General features: G+C 38.6%; 1 protein-coding gene across 7 annotated transcripts in view; it reads right to left on the reverse strand.

Annotated features, from left to right (window-relative positions):
- Window positions 1-12,500, reverse strand: part of LOC123504974 (elongation of very long chain fatty acids protein AAEL008004-like) — a 35,180-nt gene that overhangs the window by 2,974 nt on the left and 19,706 nt on the right. For 5 of the 7 annotated variants that reach the window (XM_045255955.1, XM_045255959.1, XM_045255956.1 and 2 more), the window contains 5 exons: window positions 10,738-10,863; window positions 5,300-5,595; window positions 3,927-4,007; window positions 3,651-3,707; window positions 367-472 (listed from right to left, as the gene is read on the reverse strand). In XM_045255955.1, coding sequence (XP_045111890.1) covers window positions 367-472; window positions 3,651-3,707; window positions 3,927-4,007; window positions 5,300-5,595; window positions 10,738-10,801 — 604 coding nt within the window. In that variant the 5' untranslated portion in view covers window positions 10,802-10,863. Of the gene's footprint in view, window positions 1-366; window positions 473-3,650; window positions 3,708-3,926; window positions 4,008-5,299; window positions 5,596-7,994; window positions 8,403-10,737; window positions 10,864-11,829; window positions 11,895-12,500 lie in introns of those variants that run through there. The other 2 variants (XM_045255957.1, XM_045255960.1) reach the window with 2 other exon arrangements.

Genomic DNA, 12,500 nt, shown 5'->3' on the forward strand with positions numbered 1-12,500 from the left:
CATAACTACATTTATTTTAAAACAGCTTTGTGAGCATCCTTTCTAATTCAAAGAGTTTCTATTATGTAACCAACAAAAATAAGAACAATGAAATCATTATTTTTATTACACAAGCCATTATTATTTTGCTATACCTCTCTCCCATTCACTGCGCACCACACTGCCAAGTCCCACCACAGCCCAATCACTGTTTAGCATGAACACAGTTGGCCTCACCCACAGTTATTTTGTCAGGTCCCATCATAGCCCAGTCATTATTTAGCATGAATACAGTTGGCCTCACCCACGGTTACTTTGTCAGGTTCTACTACAGCCCAGTCAGTGTTTAGCATGAACACAGCCTCACCATGGTCACTTCCTTCTCACCTGGGTGGTAGCGGATGCCGTACCAGGTGCTGATGGGCATGAGGCCGTGGTGAGCCATGTGCAGCAGTGAGATGTGCTGATTCTTTTTATTCAGAACAAAGAATACCTGGTGAAATACACAAATTGTCTTATTCTCTTTGAAATTGTAATAATTGTACATTATACATGTATTAAATAGTGTATTAGACACAGAGAGGAAGGGTGTACCACCAAATTAAGAATGTTCTCACAGACTGTCCTGAACATCATGCCCATGGGCCATTTGTCAATACTGTATGGTTTGCCCAGTATATGTGACACATCCTGTCTTATGTCTGTGCATACACTATGATATAAATCTTCAGATGTATGTGAATATGTATATACTAAGTATATAAACTAAATACTTCTGTACCAGAAGTGGGGGCAACTTTGATTTTTCAGGTGTGACTTTGACTTTCCAACTTTGTGCCGAATCTGGTGTGACTGCAACTTTGTGACTATTTTTGTGCCCCACAGTGTGACTTTGTGACTTTGCAACTGCAACTTTTTTTTTCTGGTTTGACTCCACTAAATCAAAAGAGTTAACTTTAACGCAATAACACAAACATACTTTTATAAAGATGAGAAGCATATCTATGATTTTTTTTCATTTTTCTAGTTAAAACACAGCCTAAATTAATATCTACAGGTCATCCTCCTCCCCCTCTATGTCCTTCTGTTCCATCTTCTCCTCCAGGTCATCCTCTTCAAAAGTTGATCTCATCCATGTAACATCAGTCTCATATTATAATGTGAAGAATTTAATCTATTGTAAAAGCAAATGAAAATAAAGTTATCTGTTACCAACTCAAATTTGACATTTTAAGCCAAATCAGGCTTTAAAACTGGTTTAAATCAGCCACAACAATTTCTTTCAATAAATGTGTCTTTGTTTATGTTGAAAGTGCAGTAAAAGTCACAGAAAATTGGCAGTACAGTTTTACTTTTTCAAAACATTTATGACTTTTGACATTGCGACTTTGAAATTCCTGAATAGGAAGATTCTCAAACATCTGTCACTTCACAATCTTCTGTCTGATCGCCAGTATGGCTTCCATCAAGGTCACTCTACTGGTGATCTTCTGGTTTTCCTTACTGAGTCTTGGTCATCCTCTTTTAGAGATTTCAGTGAAACTTTTGCTGTTGCATTAGACATATCAAAAGTTTTTGATAGAGTCTGGCATAAAGCTTTGATTTCAAAACTGCCCTCTTACGGCTTCTATCCTTCTCTCTGCAACTTTATCTCATGTTTCCTTTCCGACTGCTCTATTGCTGCTGTGGTAGACGGCTACTGTTCTTCTCCTAAACCTATTAATAGTGGTGTTCCTCAGGGTTCTGTCCTGTTACCCACTCTCTTTCTATTATTCATTAATGACCTTCTTAACCAAACTTCTTGCCCTATCCACTCCTACGCTGATGATACCACCCTACATCTTTCCACGTTCTTTCAGAGACGTCCAACCCTTCAGGAAATTAACAGATCACGCGGGACGCCACGGAACGCCTGACTTCCGATCTTTCTAAAATTTCCGATTGGGGCAGAGAAAATCTAGTAGTTTTCAATGCCTCAAAACTCAATTCCTCCATCTATCAACTCGACACAACCTTCCAGACAACTATCCCTCTTCTTCAATGACACTCAACTGTCTCCTCTTCCACAATGAATATCCTCGGTCTGTCCTTTGCTCATAATCTTAACTGGAAACTTCACATCTCATCTCTTGCTAAAACAGCTTCTATGAAATTAGGTGTTCTGAGGCGTCTCCGACAGTTTTTCTCGCCCTCCAACTGCTTACTCTGTATAAGGGCCTTATCCGTCCCTGTATGGAGTACTCTTCGCATGTTTGGGGGTTCCAGTCACACAGCTTTGCTTGATAGGGTGGAATCGAAAGCTCTTCGTCTCATCAACTCCCTCCTCTGACTAACTGTCTTCAGTCTCTTTCTCACCGCCGAAATGTTGCATCCCTTTCTATATTTTATCGCTATTTTCATGGTAACTGTTCTACTGATCTTGCTAACTGCATGCCTCCCCTCCTCCTGCGGCCACGCTGCACAAGGCTTTCTTCTTCCTCTCATCCCTATTCTGTCCAACTCTCTAATGCAAGAGTTAACCAGTACGCTCAATCATTCATCCCTTTCACTGGTAAACTCTGGAACTCCCTCCCTGCATCTGTATTTCCGAATTCCTACAACTTGTCTTCTTTTAAGAGGGAGGTATCGAGGCATTTGCTCCCCTAATTCTGGCTGATGGTTTTGGCACTTTTTGTACTCTTTGGAGAGCCAGCGCTCAAGTGGGCTGTTTTCTAACTTTCTTTTTTTTGCCCTTGGCTGGCCCTCTTCCCTACGTAGAAAAAAAAAAAAAAAAAAAAAAAAAAATGGTGCAGCAAAGTCACAAGTGGCAACTCAGTACCTCAATGCCTTGCTCTGACTAGTACCATATTTATCTGTAAGCAGTAATAGAATAGCTCACAACAGTAATGTGACTTGTATGTGGATATGGTTTATCTCCCATGCTCAGCCTTAGTTCTTTATATAATTTTCTTTTCTATCATATGCAGTAATTCTCCCATAATGACAACAGAAAGGAAAAGAGTGCAAAAATGATTCTGTGACAACTCCCATTAACATCATCAAGTAGTGAGAAACAGAGGATGACTGACTATGTAGAGATGTTAAAAGTGGAACTCTAAGCTACCAAGTATCTATTTATGTGAATGATTCATATATATATATATATATATATATATATATATATATATATATATATATATATATATATATATATATATATATATATATATATATATATATATATATATATATATATATATATATATATATATATATATATATATATATATATATATATATATATATATATATATATATGAAAATGAGTGTTTGAATATAGCTACAATCAGTTGCAATCACATGATAGTGAACACTTACATGCAGATGGACAAAAGAACAGTTCCAGTTTCATAATGTTTGTATAAAGATTTTCTGTTGGAAAGAGGTTAACGAAAGAAATGTGTCTTTTATAATTTTAGATTAAAACTTATTACAATTGACAATTTTTAAAGATGATAAGCATGTTTTACTACTTAGTTAAATGATATATGAAGAGTGTGTCTTCTCAGTAAATTTTCTCTGGAAAGATCATGTCAGGAGAGAGAAAGAGAGAAAGAGAGAGAGAGAGAGAGAGAGATCACATGAAAAGATAGAGAGTAGAAATACAGTTTAGAGATGTCAAGGATACTTACTGTGTCCATAAAGTCAATGTACTTTGAAAAGTGATACCAGAAGCCAATGTGCATCATCTGTTGGAAAAAAAATAGTCAACACATAGCAAAACTTTACTTTGAAAAATTAAAAAGCTACTCATGTGTAGGTTCAGTAATCAAGGTAACACATGCTTAACATTAATTTCTGGTACAAGGAAATGACTTATCACAAACAGTTATTACTAGAAACATAAGCAGGGTGACAGAGTGTGAGATAGGTCCCTGAGAGAACAAAGGAGGGAATGAGCTGCTTACCCTGATGGCTTGCAGGTTGTTGGAGTAGTCACAAGGCTGGCATAACCAAGAGTAGGTGTTAAACCAGCCTGATAGTCCACCCTAGAACAAAAAAGCATTCTTACACTATCTTTATTTGTAGAGTTTGGTTATCTGGGGTGTATCACCAAATCTGATGTTTGACAATGTAGCTGCAGGATAAGAAAATCAATTTATTCCATCTATGCATTTAATTCTTGCTCACTTGAGAGTATCCATCATCTTCATCTTTCTCTGGATTATTTTAGTAGTTCCTAAGTCCTTAACTTTTACAAATAGCATTCTTCTCTCACTAACTCCATTTCCTTTTTTCAAATATAGATCAGGTATCATATTCTACTCCATCCTCTGTTTGTTACTGATAATTTCAGTGGCATTACTAACTACCACCACTATACAAATTAATGTTTTGACTTATTAGATGTAACAGACCTTCCACAGTTAAGACTTGATTTTTTCTTATTCATAGTTTTCACATTATTTCTCATTAGACTCATTCCAAATTTTCAATCCCTGATTATTGTATCTCTCAACTGATCCCTTGCATCTCAACTGATCCCTTGCATACATAGTACTATAAATCTAGAAAACCTTTACATTATTTATTTATCTATTTTTCATGTAAGAGGAGTTCTGGATTTTGCAACAAAAAGTCTGAAAAAAGGCCCACTGAAGATGTCAGTCCCTAAAAAAAAAATTCATTGATTTATCCTAAGATTTTGAGGAAAAATACCTTGAAACCTCTCTCTTGAAAGAGTTCAAATTAATGGGAGGGAAAAATACAGAAGCAGGCCAGTTCCAGAGTTTACCAGAAAAAGGGAATCAAAGATTAGAATTATTGGTTAATTTTTGAGGTGGTCAGAACAGGAGTAAGAGAAAGCAGAAAGTCTTGCACATTCAGGCTGTAGCATGAGAGAAGGCATCCAGTTAGCAAGATCAGAAGAATAGTAAGAATGAAAGTGGTGACAGAATATGGCAAAAGATACAGCATTATGACAGAGAGAATGAAGACAATCAGATACAGGAGTTGTATGTATGCTCCATACAAGGACAAATAAAGCCTTTATACAAAGTTAGTAATATGTGAAGACATAAAGCAAGTATTTCAATGGAGGCAAGATAGAAATATGGAATTTGATGTCAAGAAATGTTGTGCTCTTGAGATGGAGGAGACCAAATCTTCATGGATATAGTTATTAAAATTTGTATTGAAGAAACTGACTATGCCAAGAAAGACAATAGAAAAATAACACAGCTGTGTAAATAAAGACTGCTGGAGGAGTCTGATATTTCTCTTGTAATAAATAACTTTCAAGAATTGTTATAAAGTGTAGGTGTGTAAGATGCAGGCTTACCTCTATGAACATATAGGCTGAGAAGACAACCTGGAAGGCATTGTAGGCCATCATGTAGGGCCTAAGCCCAGAGACAGGCTTCCTGGTACTCATGTACTGTGGGCCCCACCAGGTGACACCAGCCACATAGAGTAGAGAAAAGATGAGATGGGGAACTGCGGAGCGCATCATTATCCATGACTCCTGGCGGATGTCAGGTTGCATTTGGCTTGCAATGAAGTATTCACCATATGCATAGCTGCCAATGGTGATCACTGCTGCCCAGAAGCCATTGTTGCGCAGCTCATGGAGATCATCTGTCAGTTAGTGAGTTGTTGCGTTATACTCGTAGCCACACTCATTCATAGTAAAAAGTGCCTCAACATATAGTCTACTGTCATAGTCTTTAATAACATGGACATAGTATTGGAAATGCATGTTCCCATTAATACAAATGTATGGTGCCAAATGTATTCTAAGCACTGTCATAAAGATATATATATATATATATATATATATATATATATATATATATATATATATATATATATATATATATATATATATATATATATGTATATTGACATTTCATAACCCTTTCTTTCTTTTACAGTATTTTTGACTTGCCTTCTTCTTACAGAGAGAGAGAGAGAGAGAGAGAGAGAGAGAGAGAGAGAGAGATATATATATATATATATATATATATATATATATATATATATATATATATATATATATATATATATATATATATATATATATATATATATATATATATATATATATATATATATATATATATATATATATATATATATATATATATATATTCATCTCTCTCTCTCTCTCTCTCTCTCTCTCTCTCTCTCTCTCTCTCTCTCTTTGTAAGAAGAAGGCAAGTGAAAAATACGGTAAAAGAAAAGAGAAAGGGTTATGAAATGTCACTTGTCACCTTAGAGAGAGAGAGAGAGAGAGAGAGAGAGAGAGAGAGAGAGAGAGAGAGAGAGAGAGAGAGAGAGAGAGAGAGAGAGAGAGAGAGAGAGAGAGAGAGAGAGAGAGAGAGAGAGAGAGAGAGAGAGAGAGAGAATTAAGCAAAAAAATAAGTGAAATGGTTAGCAAAGAAACATTAGAGAAAGTGCTTATAATATTGTATTTAAGATGATAGATGGAAAAAGTAAAATAATGAGACTAGGTGTTCTGACTTTTTTTTTTATTTATACCAGATATACCTTTAAACGTAATAAGCAAAATATGAAAAAAAATAAGGAACATGATAGTACAAATATAAAACACACACACACACACACACACACACACACACGTAGTGTAGTGGTTAGCACGCTCGATTCACAATCGAGAGGGCCCGGGTTCAAGTCCGGGGAAGCGGCGAGTCAAATGTGCAAGCCTCTTAATGTGTAAGCCCTGTTCACCTAGCAGTGAAATAGGTACGGGATGTAACTCGAGGGATTGTGTTGTGTGTGATGTAGCCTCAGTCCTACCTGAAGATCGGTCACTACGAGCTCTAAGGTCTTTCTGTAGGGGAACGGCTGGCTGAGTGACCAGTAAAAAACCGTGGTGAAGAAACACACACACACACACACACACACACACACATTCCGGCAAGTGGTGAGGCAAATGGGTAAGCCTCTTAATGTGTGGCCCCAGTTCACTTAAAAGTAAATAGGTACGGGATGTAACTGGAGGGGTTGTGGCCTCGCTTTCCCGGTGTGTGGAGTGTGTTGTGGTCTCAGTCCTACCCGAATATCGGTCTATGAGCTCTGAGCTTGCTCCGTAATGGGGAAAGGTTGGCTAGGTGACCAGCAGACGACTGAGGTGAATTACACACATTGCGTAGTGTAGTGGTTAGCACACTTGGCTCACAACCAAGGAGGCCCAGGTTCGAGTCCTGGGAAGGGACGAGGCAAATGTGCAAGCCTCTTAATGTGTAGCCCCTGTTTACCTTCCAATAAATAGGTACGAAATGGAACTGGAGGGGTTGTGGCCTCGCTTTCCCAATGTGTGGAGTGTGTTGTGGTCTCAATCCTACCCGAAAATCGGTCTATGAACTCTTGAGTTTGCTCCGTGCTGGGGAAGGCTGGCTGGGTGACCAGCAAACGACCGTGGTGAATCACACACACACACACACACACACACACACACACACACACACACCGCGTAGTGTAGTGGTTAGCACGCTTGACTCACAATCGAGAGGGCCGGGTTCGAGTCCCGGTAAGCGGCGAGGCAAATGGGCAAGCCTCTTAATGTGTGGCCCCTGTTCACCTAGCAGTAAATAGCTACAGGATGTAACTCGAGGGGTTGTGGCCTCGCTTTCCCGGTGTGTGTTGTGTGTTGATGTGGTCTCAGTCCTATCCGAAGATCGGTTTATGAGCTCTGAGCTCGCTCCGTAATAGGGAAGACTGGCTGGGTGACCAGCAGACGACCAAGGTAAATTACACGTCTGTGTTGGATGGGATGCTTGATGTCATAGTCAAACTGAGATTATGATTTGATGGCATAACATGGGCAAGTTAATTACTAGATTTACGATGTTCATTGATTACGTGAGGTGCGTTGATGATTGTTTAATAAACATATTGTACAACGAAGTGAAATTAAACATATTTATCTATTGATGGTAAAAGACTGAAGGAAGAGCCAAGAAGGAGAGTGGAGAAAGCTGCAGAGATAGAGAGAGAGAGAGAGAGAGACTAACCTTAACATCCTCAGACTTCGTAGAGCGCAAGTATCGGTGAAGGTGATTTATGTTTCTGCAGGAAAATGTACCATACTCGTAACAAGGTGGAACAAGAACAAGTACAGTATACCAGTGCCGAGTTGGTGGTGGCGGTGATGTCTTGGTGGTGGAAGGCAGGAAAGGCAAGAAAGGGTACTTACTTTTTTATCTGTCGCAAGAGAATGAATGTAAACCGGATGTTTATTATATATACCTGCAGTCACAGGAGGAAAAAAAAAAAAAACACGGACATGTTTGTGAGTGCCAGTAGGAAAACCTGAATTAAAAAAGAAAGTGTGTGTGTGTGTGTCTCAGGCTGTGTGCTGGCAGGAAGATAAGCGCACAGTGTATGAAGGCAATGTAAGTGGCGAGGAATGCCTGTGAAATGCTGGTGTGCATGACAAGGCAGAACTACGCACTTTTCACCAGTGTCTACCTTCTCTCTCTCTCTCTCTCTCTCTAAAATTCTACCCGTCTCACAAAGTAATTTCGCAAACCATGTCAGCTGCTTCATGATTGCTGCTGCTTTTTTACTGTCTGTATAAGAGAGAGAGAGAGAGAGAGAGAGAGAGAGAGAGATGGCTTAAGGGGTAGACAGTTTGAAGACTAATTTAGAGCATTAGCGAAATTAAGATCTGTTTTCTTCATGCCAGATGTCTTTCTTTCTCATTGTGGTGTGATTACGAGTTTTTAGGAACAAGCCTCCGCCCTGTCTTGTGCTCGAGCTACACACTAACTTTTCTTCTTACAAGCTGACTTGTTTTTATTTTCATTATATTCTTTTCTACACTTTCTTCTCTTTCTTCACACTGTAATCTGTACCTTTTCACCTTCATATTGTAATCTATCTTCCTTTTACTGTAGTTTTCTATTTTTCTCTCTGTATATGATATACTTACTAGGTTTTCTTCCTTTACACTGTAACTGATCTTAGTTTATTATTTTTCTTTAGCTTTATACTGTAATAATATTTTTCTTTATATAATTATTTTCTCAAATACTTCACTCAAGTATTTTTTTTTAGGTATTATAGACTATAATAATAATAATAATAATAATAATAATAATAATAATAATAGTAACAGTAATAACAATGATAATAATGGTAAAGTAGATTTGCTGTTTGAAATTCACTTGTAGGCGCTTTGAATAAATATGTCTGGATGCAAATCTCGCGTTAGTCTGTGGTTATATTTTGATACGTTCTGTAATCTGACAATTCCACATAATTATGGTTTGACATCATCTCGACAAATAAACATGTTTTGGAAAATTTTCTTTCACCGTATGACTCGTCAAATACTTAATCCGTATTTCCTCCACTTCATCTTTGTTTTTTGTCTTTCGCTTTCTCCTTCGGACAGTTTAGTATCCGCGTCTTGATAAGGTAAGGGAGAGAAAACAATAGTCATCTGTTTTGTGAAGGTAAATTTTTGTTGTTGTTGTTGTTGGTGGTGGTGGTGGTTGTGTGTACAGGTTGTAGGTTGTAGTCAAGATGCGAATTAGATTGTGACTCGTTAAATAAATTCCAATGTAGTAGTAGTAGTAGTAGTAGTAGTAGTAGTAGTAGTAGCAGTCATAGTAGTAGTAGTAGTAGTAGTAGTAGTAGTAGTAACAGTAGTAGTAGTAGTAGTAGTAGTAGTAGTAGTAGTAGTAGTAACAGTAGCAGCAGCAGCAGCAGCAGCAGCAGTAGTAGTAGTAGTAGTAGTAGTAGTAGTAGTAGTAGTAGTAGTAATAACACAGTAGTAGTAGTAGTAGTAGTAGTAGTAGTAGTAGTAGTAGTAGTAGTAATAGTAGTACTAGCAGTAGTAGTGAAGTAGTGAAGAAGACTTGGGCACAGATATAGTCTTAAGTCTCATTTTGTTGTTTGCATGTTATCATTGATGTCTTTGAGTCCAAGAGTTTGAATTCCTCGAGAGACGTAAGGAACAGTACCACGGTGTTGGTCACTTGCGTGTTGTTAAGTGATGGAAAAGTCTTCCTCTCCTTGAGTGTATGCTGATCATCCTAATAAGATCGCAAGATTTGTATTCTATCTTGATATATGTTGCAGTTAGTCTCTCTCTCTCTCTCTCTCTCTCTCTCTTCTGATGTGAATATAATTTGTCACATTCATTCATTTAGTGTTCTGATGCAAAGAGGTTCAGCATGTCGAGAAACGCAAGTCACTGATGATTCCATTTAGGGTCAAAGGCATTAAGTATACATTCACTTAGAGGAAAATGTTCTTTCTACAAACCTAACAGAAGCGGGAGAAAGTATGAGGCAGGGACCTAACCAAACAGTGGCATAAGCTGATAGCATATGACGGTGGTGTTCCCTTGGTTACAATTATCAAATGATTTTGCGTCTTCTTTTCAATTTCTTTAACGAGCTTTAGTGAAAGTCATCAGGAGTTTATGGATAGACCTACAGTATCTGTGAGGAAATGATAATGAGAAAATCCAACTGATGATTTATGTGAGCTTTGAAAACAATCTCCAGAATGTTTAAAGTTATCATAAGACGCAATCGGTGGCGCTTAGTCTGCTTTCTTACATTCACAGAAACCATTCACTTTATTACATCATTACACCAAAGGCACGAATAATGACGCAACTTCTCATTAAACTTTCTGTTTCAGGTGCTCAGCATGTGACGTGTTTTCGACAACTTACATCCGATGCAGCGCCGACTTACAGTTCCTCTAAAGGCGGTACAGTACGTGAGTGTAAGTGCTTACCTTTCTCGTTCACTTTTGGGGCTGGGGTCGGGGGCTGAAGGGCGGTGCTGTAAGACGGGGCCATTTGAAGTTAAATAGGAAGACGTAGTTATTGTGTGTACTACTGCTGTTGTTGCTCAAGATGACCTGCAAAAGTTAGAACAAGTTAGAATACTTTCTAATTCATTTCATGAAAAATGCATTCGCATTCACGGAGGTCGACTGTAAAGCTAAGGTCAATATTGTATTATGTTCTTCGTCTGTAAAATTATGTATACTGACGATTCCAGTAGTAATGAGAATGGTAGTGTTTTGGCTTTCCAAAGCCTAACTCATCTCGTTATATACTGTACGTATACATTCTCGGTATTAGAGACCGACGTTAAGATGTGGTAAATGTTGTAATACAAAGAGAGAGAGAGAGAGAGAGAGAGAGAGAGAGAGAGAGAGAGAGAGAGAGAGAGAGAGAGAGAGAACATCATTCCTATCTCGTTACTTTTCACTACTGGCAAGTGTCGTAACTGGTGAGGAGCACTGCAAACCTCACAGTGGACACCTCCCGAGACACGTGGTGTGTGTTTCCTGTTGCTCCTACACACACACACACACACACACACACACACACACACACACACACACACACTGCAAAAAGGACGTAAAGGACGGTTTAGTTTTTTGCAGTTCTATAACAAAGTAACTGGCATATGACAACTGATTATAGGAGCAGTGATTGAAGTGATATACAGTATAGGTATATATATGATGCGATGCGATAAGTTGTATAGCAACAGGAGCGACTGACAGGCAACTGAGCACTCAGCACCAGCGCTTGTGTTGGGGCCTGTCAAGTGAGACGCGAGAAAGGGCACTAAAGGAAACTGTTTTGTTTAATGTTGGCATCAGAGAGAGAGAGAGAGAGAGAGAGAGAGAGAGAGAGAGAGAGAGAACTGAAATCACTCGAAGCCATGGAGCTCTTTGCATGGCGAGTTGAAACGCACCGTAAGGGAGAACAAAGAGAAAATCAGTAGCACCCACGTGGCGATGTTTGCTTGTGTGTGTGTGTGTGTGTGTGTGTGTGTGTGTGTGTGTGTGTGTGTGTAACTGTTCTCATACCTGGCGGAGGTGAATGTGCACGGGACACCAACGCAAGAGGGGAGCAAGCTGGCCAGCTAGTCACTGTGTGTGTGTGTGTGTGTGTGTGTGTGTGTGTGTGTTTATATTCTCCTATGTTATTTAGAAAGGTTTCTCTAGCGAAAGTAAGAATTACTTGGGGAATGTGTATTTGAAGATTGTAAATTATGCAAAATGACTTTCTCTTTTTTTCTTTTCTCTTCGTTTTTTTTTTTTTTTTTTTTTTGTTGTATCTTTCAGTTGTTGACATTGTCATGTCTAGGTTTTCGTCAAACACTTAGTGATGTGTGTGTGTGTGTGTGTGTGTGTGTGTGTGTGTGTGTGTGTGTGTGTGTGTGTGTGTGTGTGTGCCCAAGAGCATGCATGAAGGCGTGTGTAATGACGTGCTTTTACCGTCAGTGTTTGTTCAGAACTTAACGGTAGCATGTCAGTGCGTGGGCTGAGCTTTGAACGCTATATATAGCCTGAGTTAGGTCATCTTCGTACATGCTCTTTCTTTTTCCTTCCATTTGCGCACTTGACTTAACTTTTCCCTCTTGACCTACATTTATATCTTCCAGACATCCTCATTTTCTCCTCCAGTGCTTTCTCATTCCTACCATGCCCCCAAGCTCATAGTTTACACTCATTGTTCTTCACAGCTCCCCAGAGCG

The sequence above is a fragment of the Portunus trituberculatus genome, chromosome 17, assembly GCF_017591435.1.
Source record: "Portunus trituberculatus isolate SZX2019 chromosome 17, ASM1759143v1, whole genome shotgun sequence".
NCBI lineage: Eukaryota > Metazoa > Arthropoda > Malacostraca > Decapoda > Portunidae > Portunus > Portunus trituberculatus.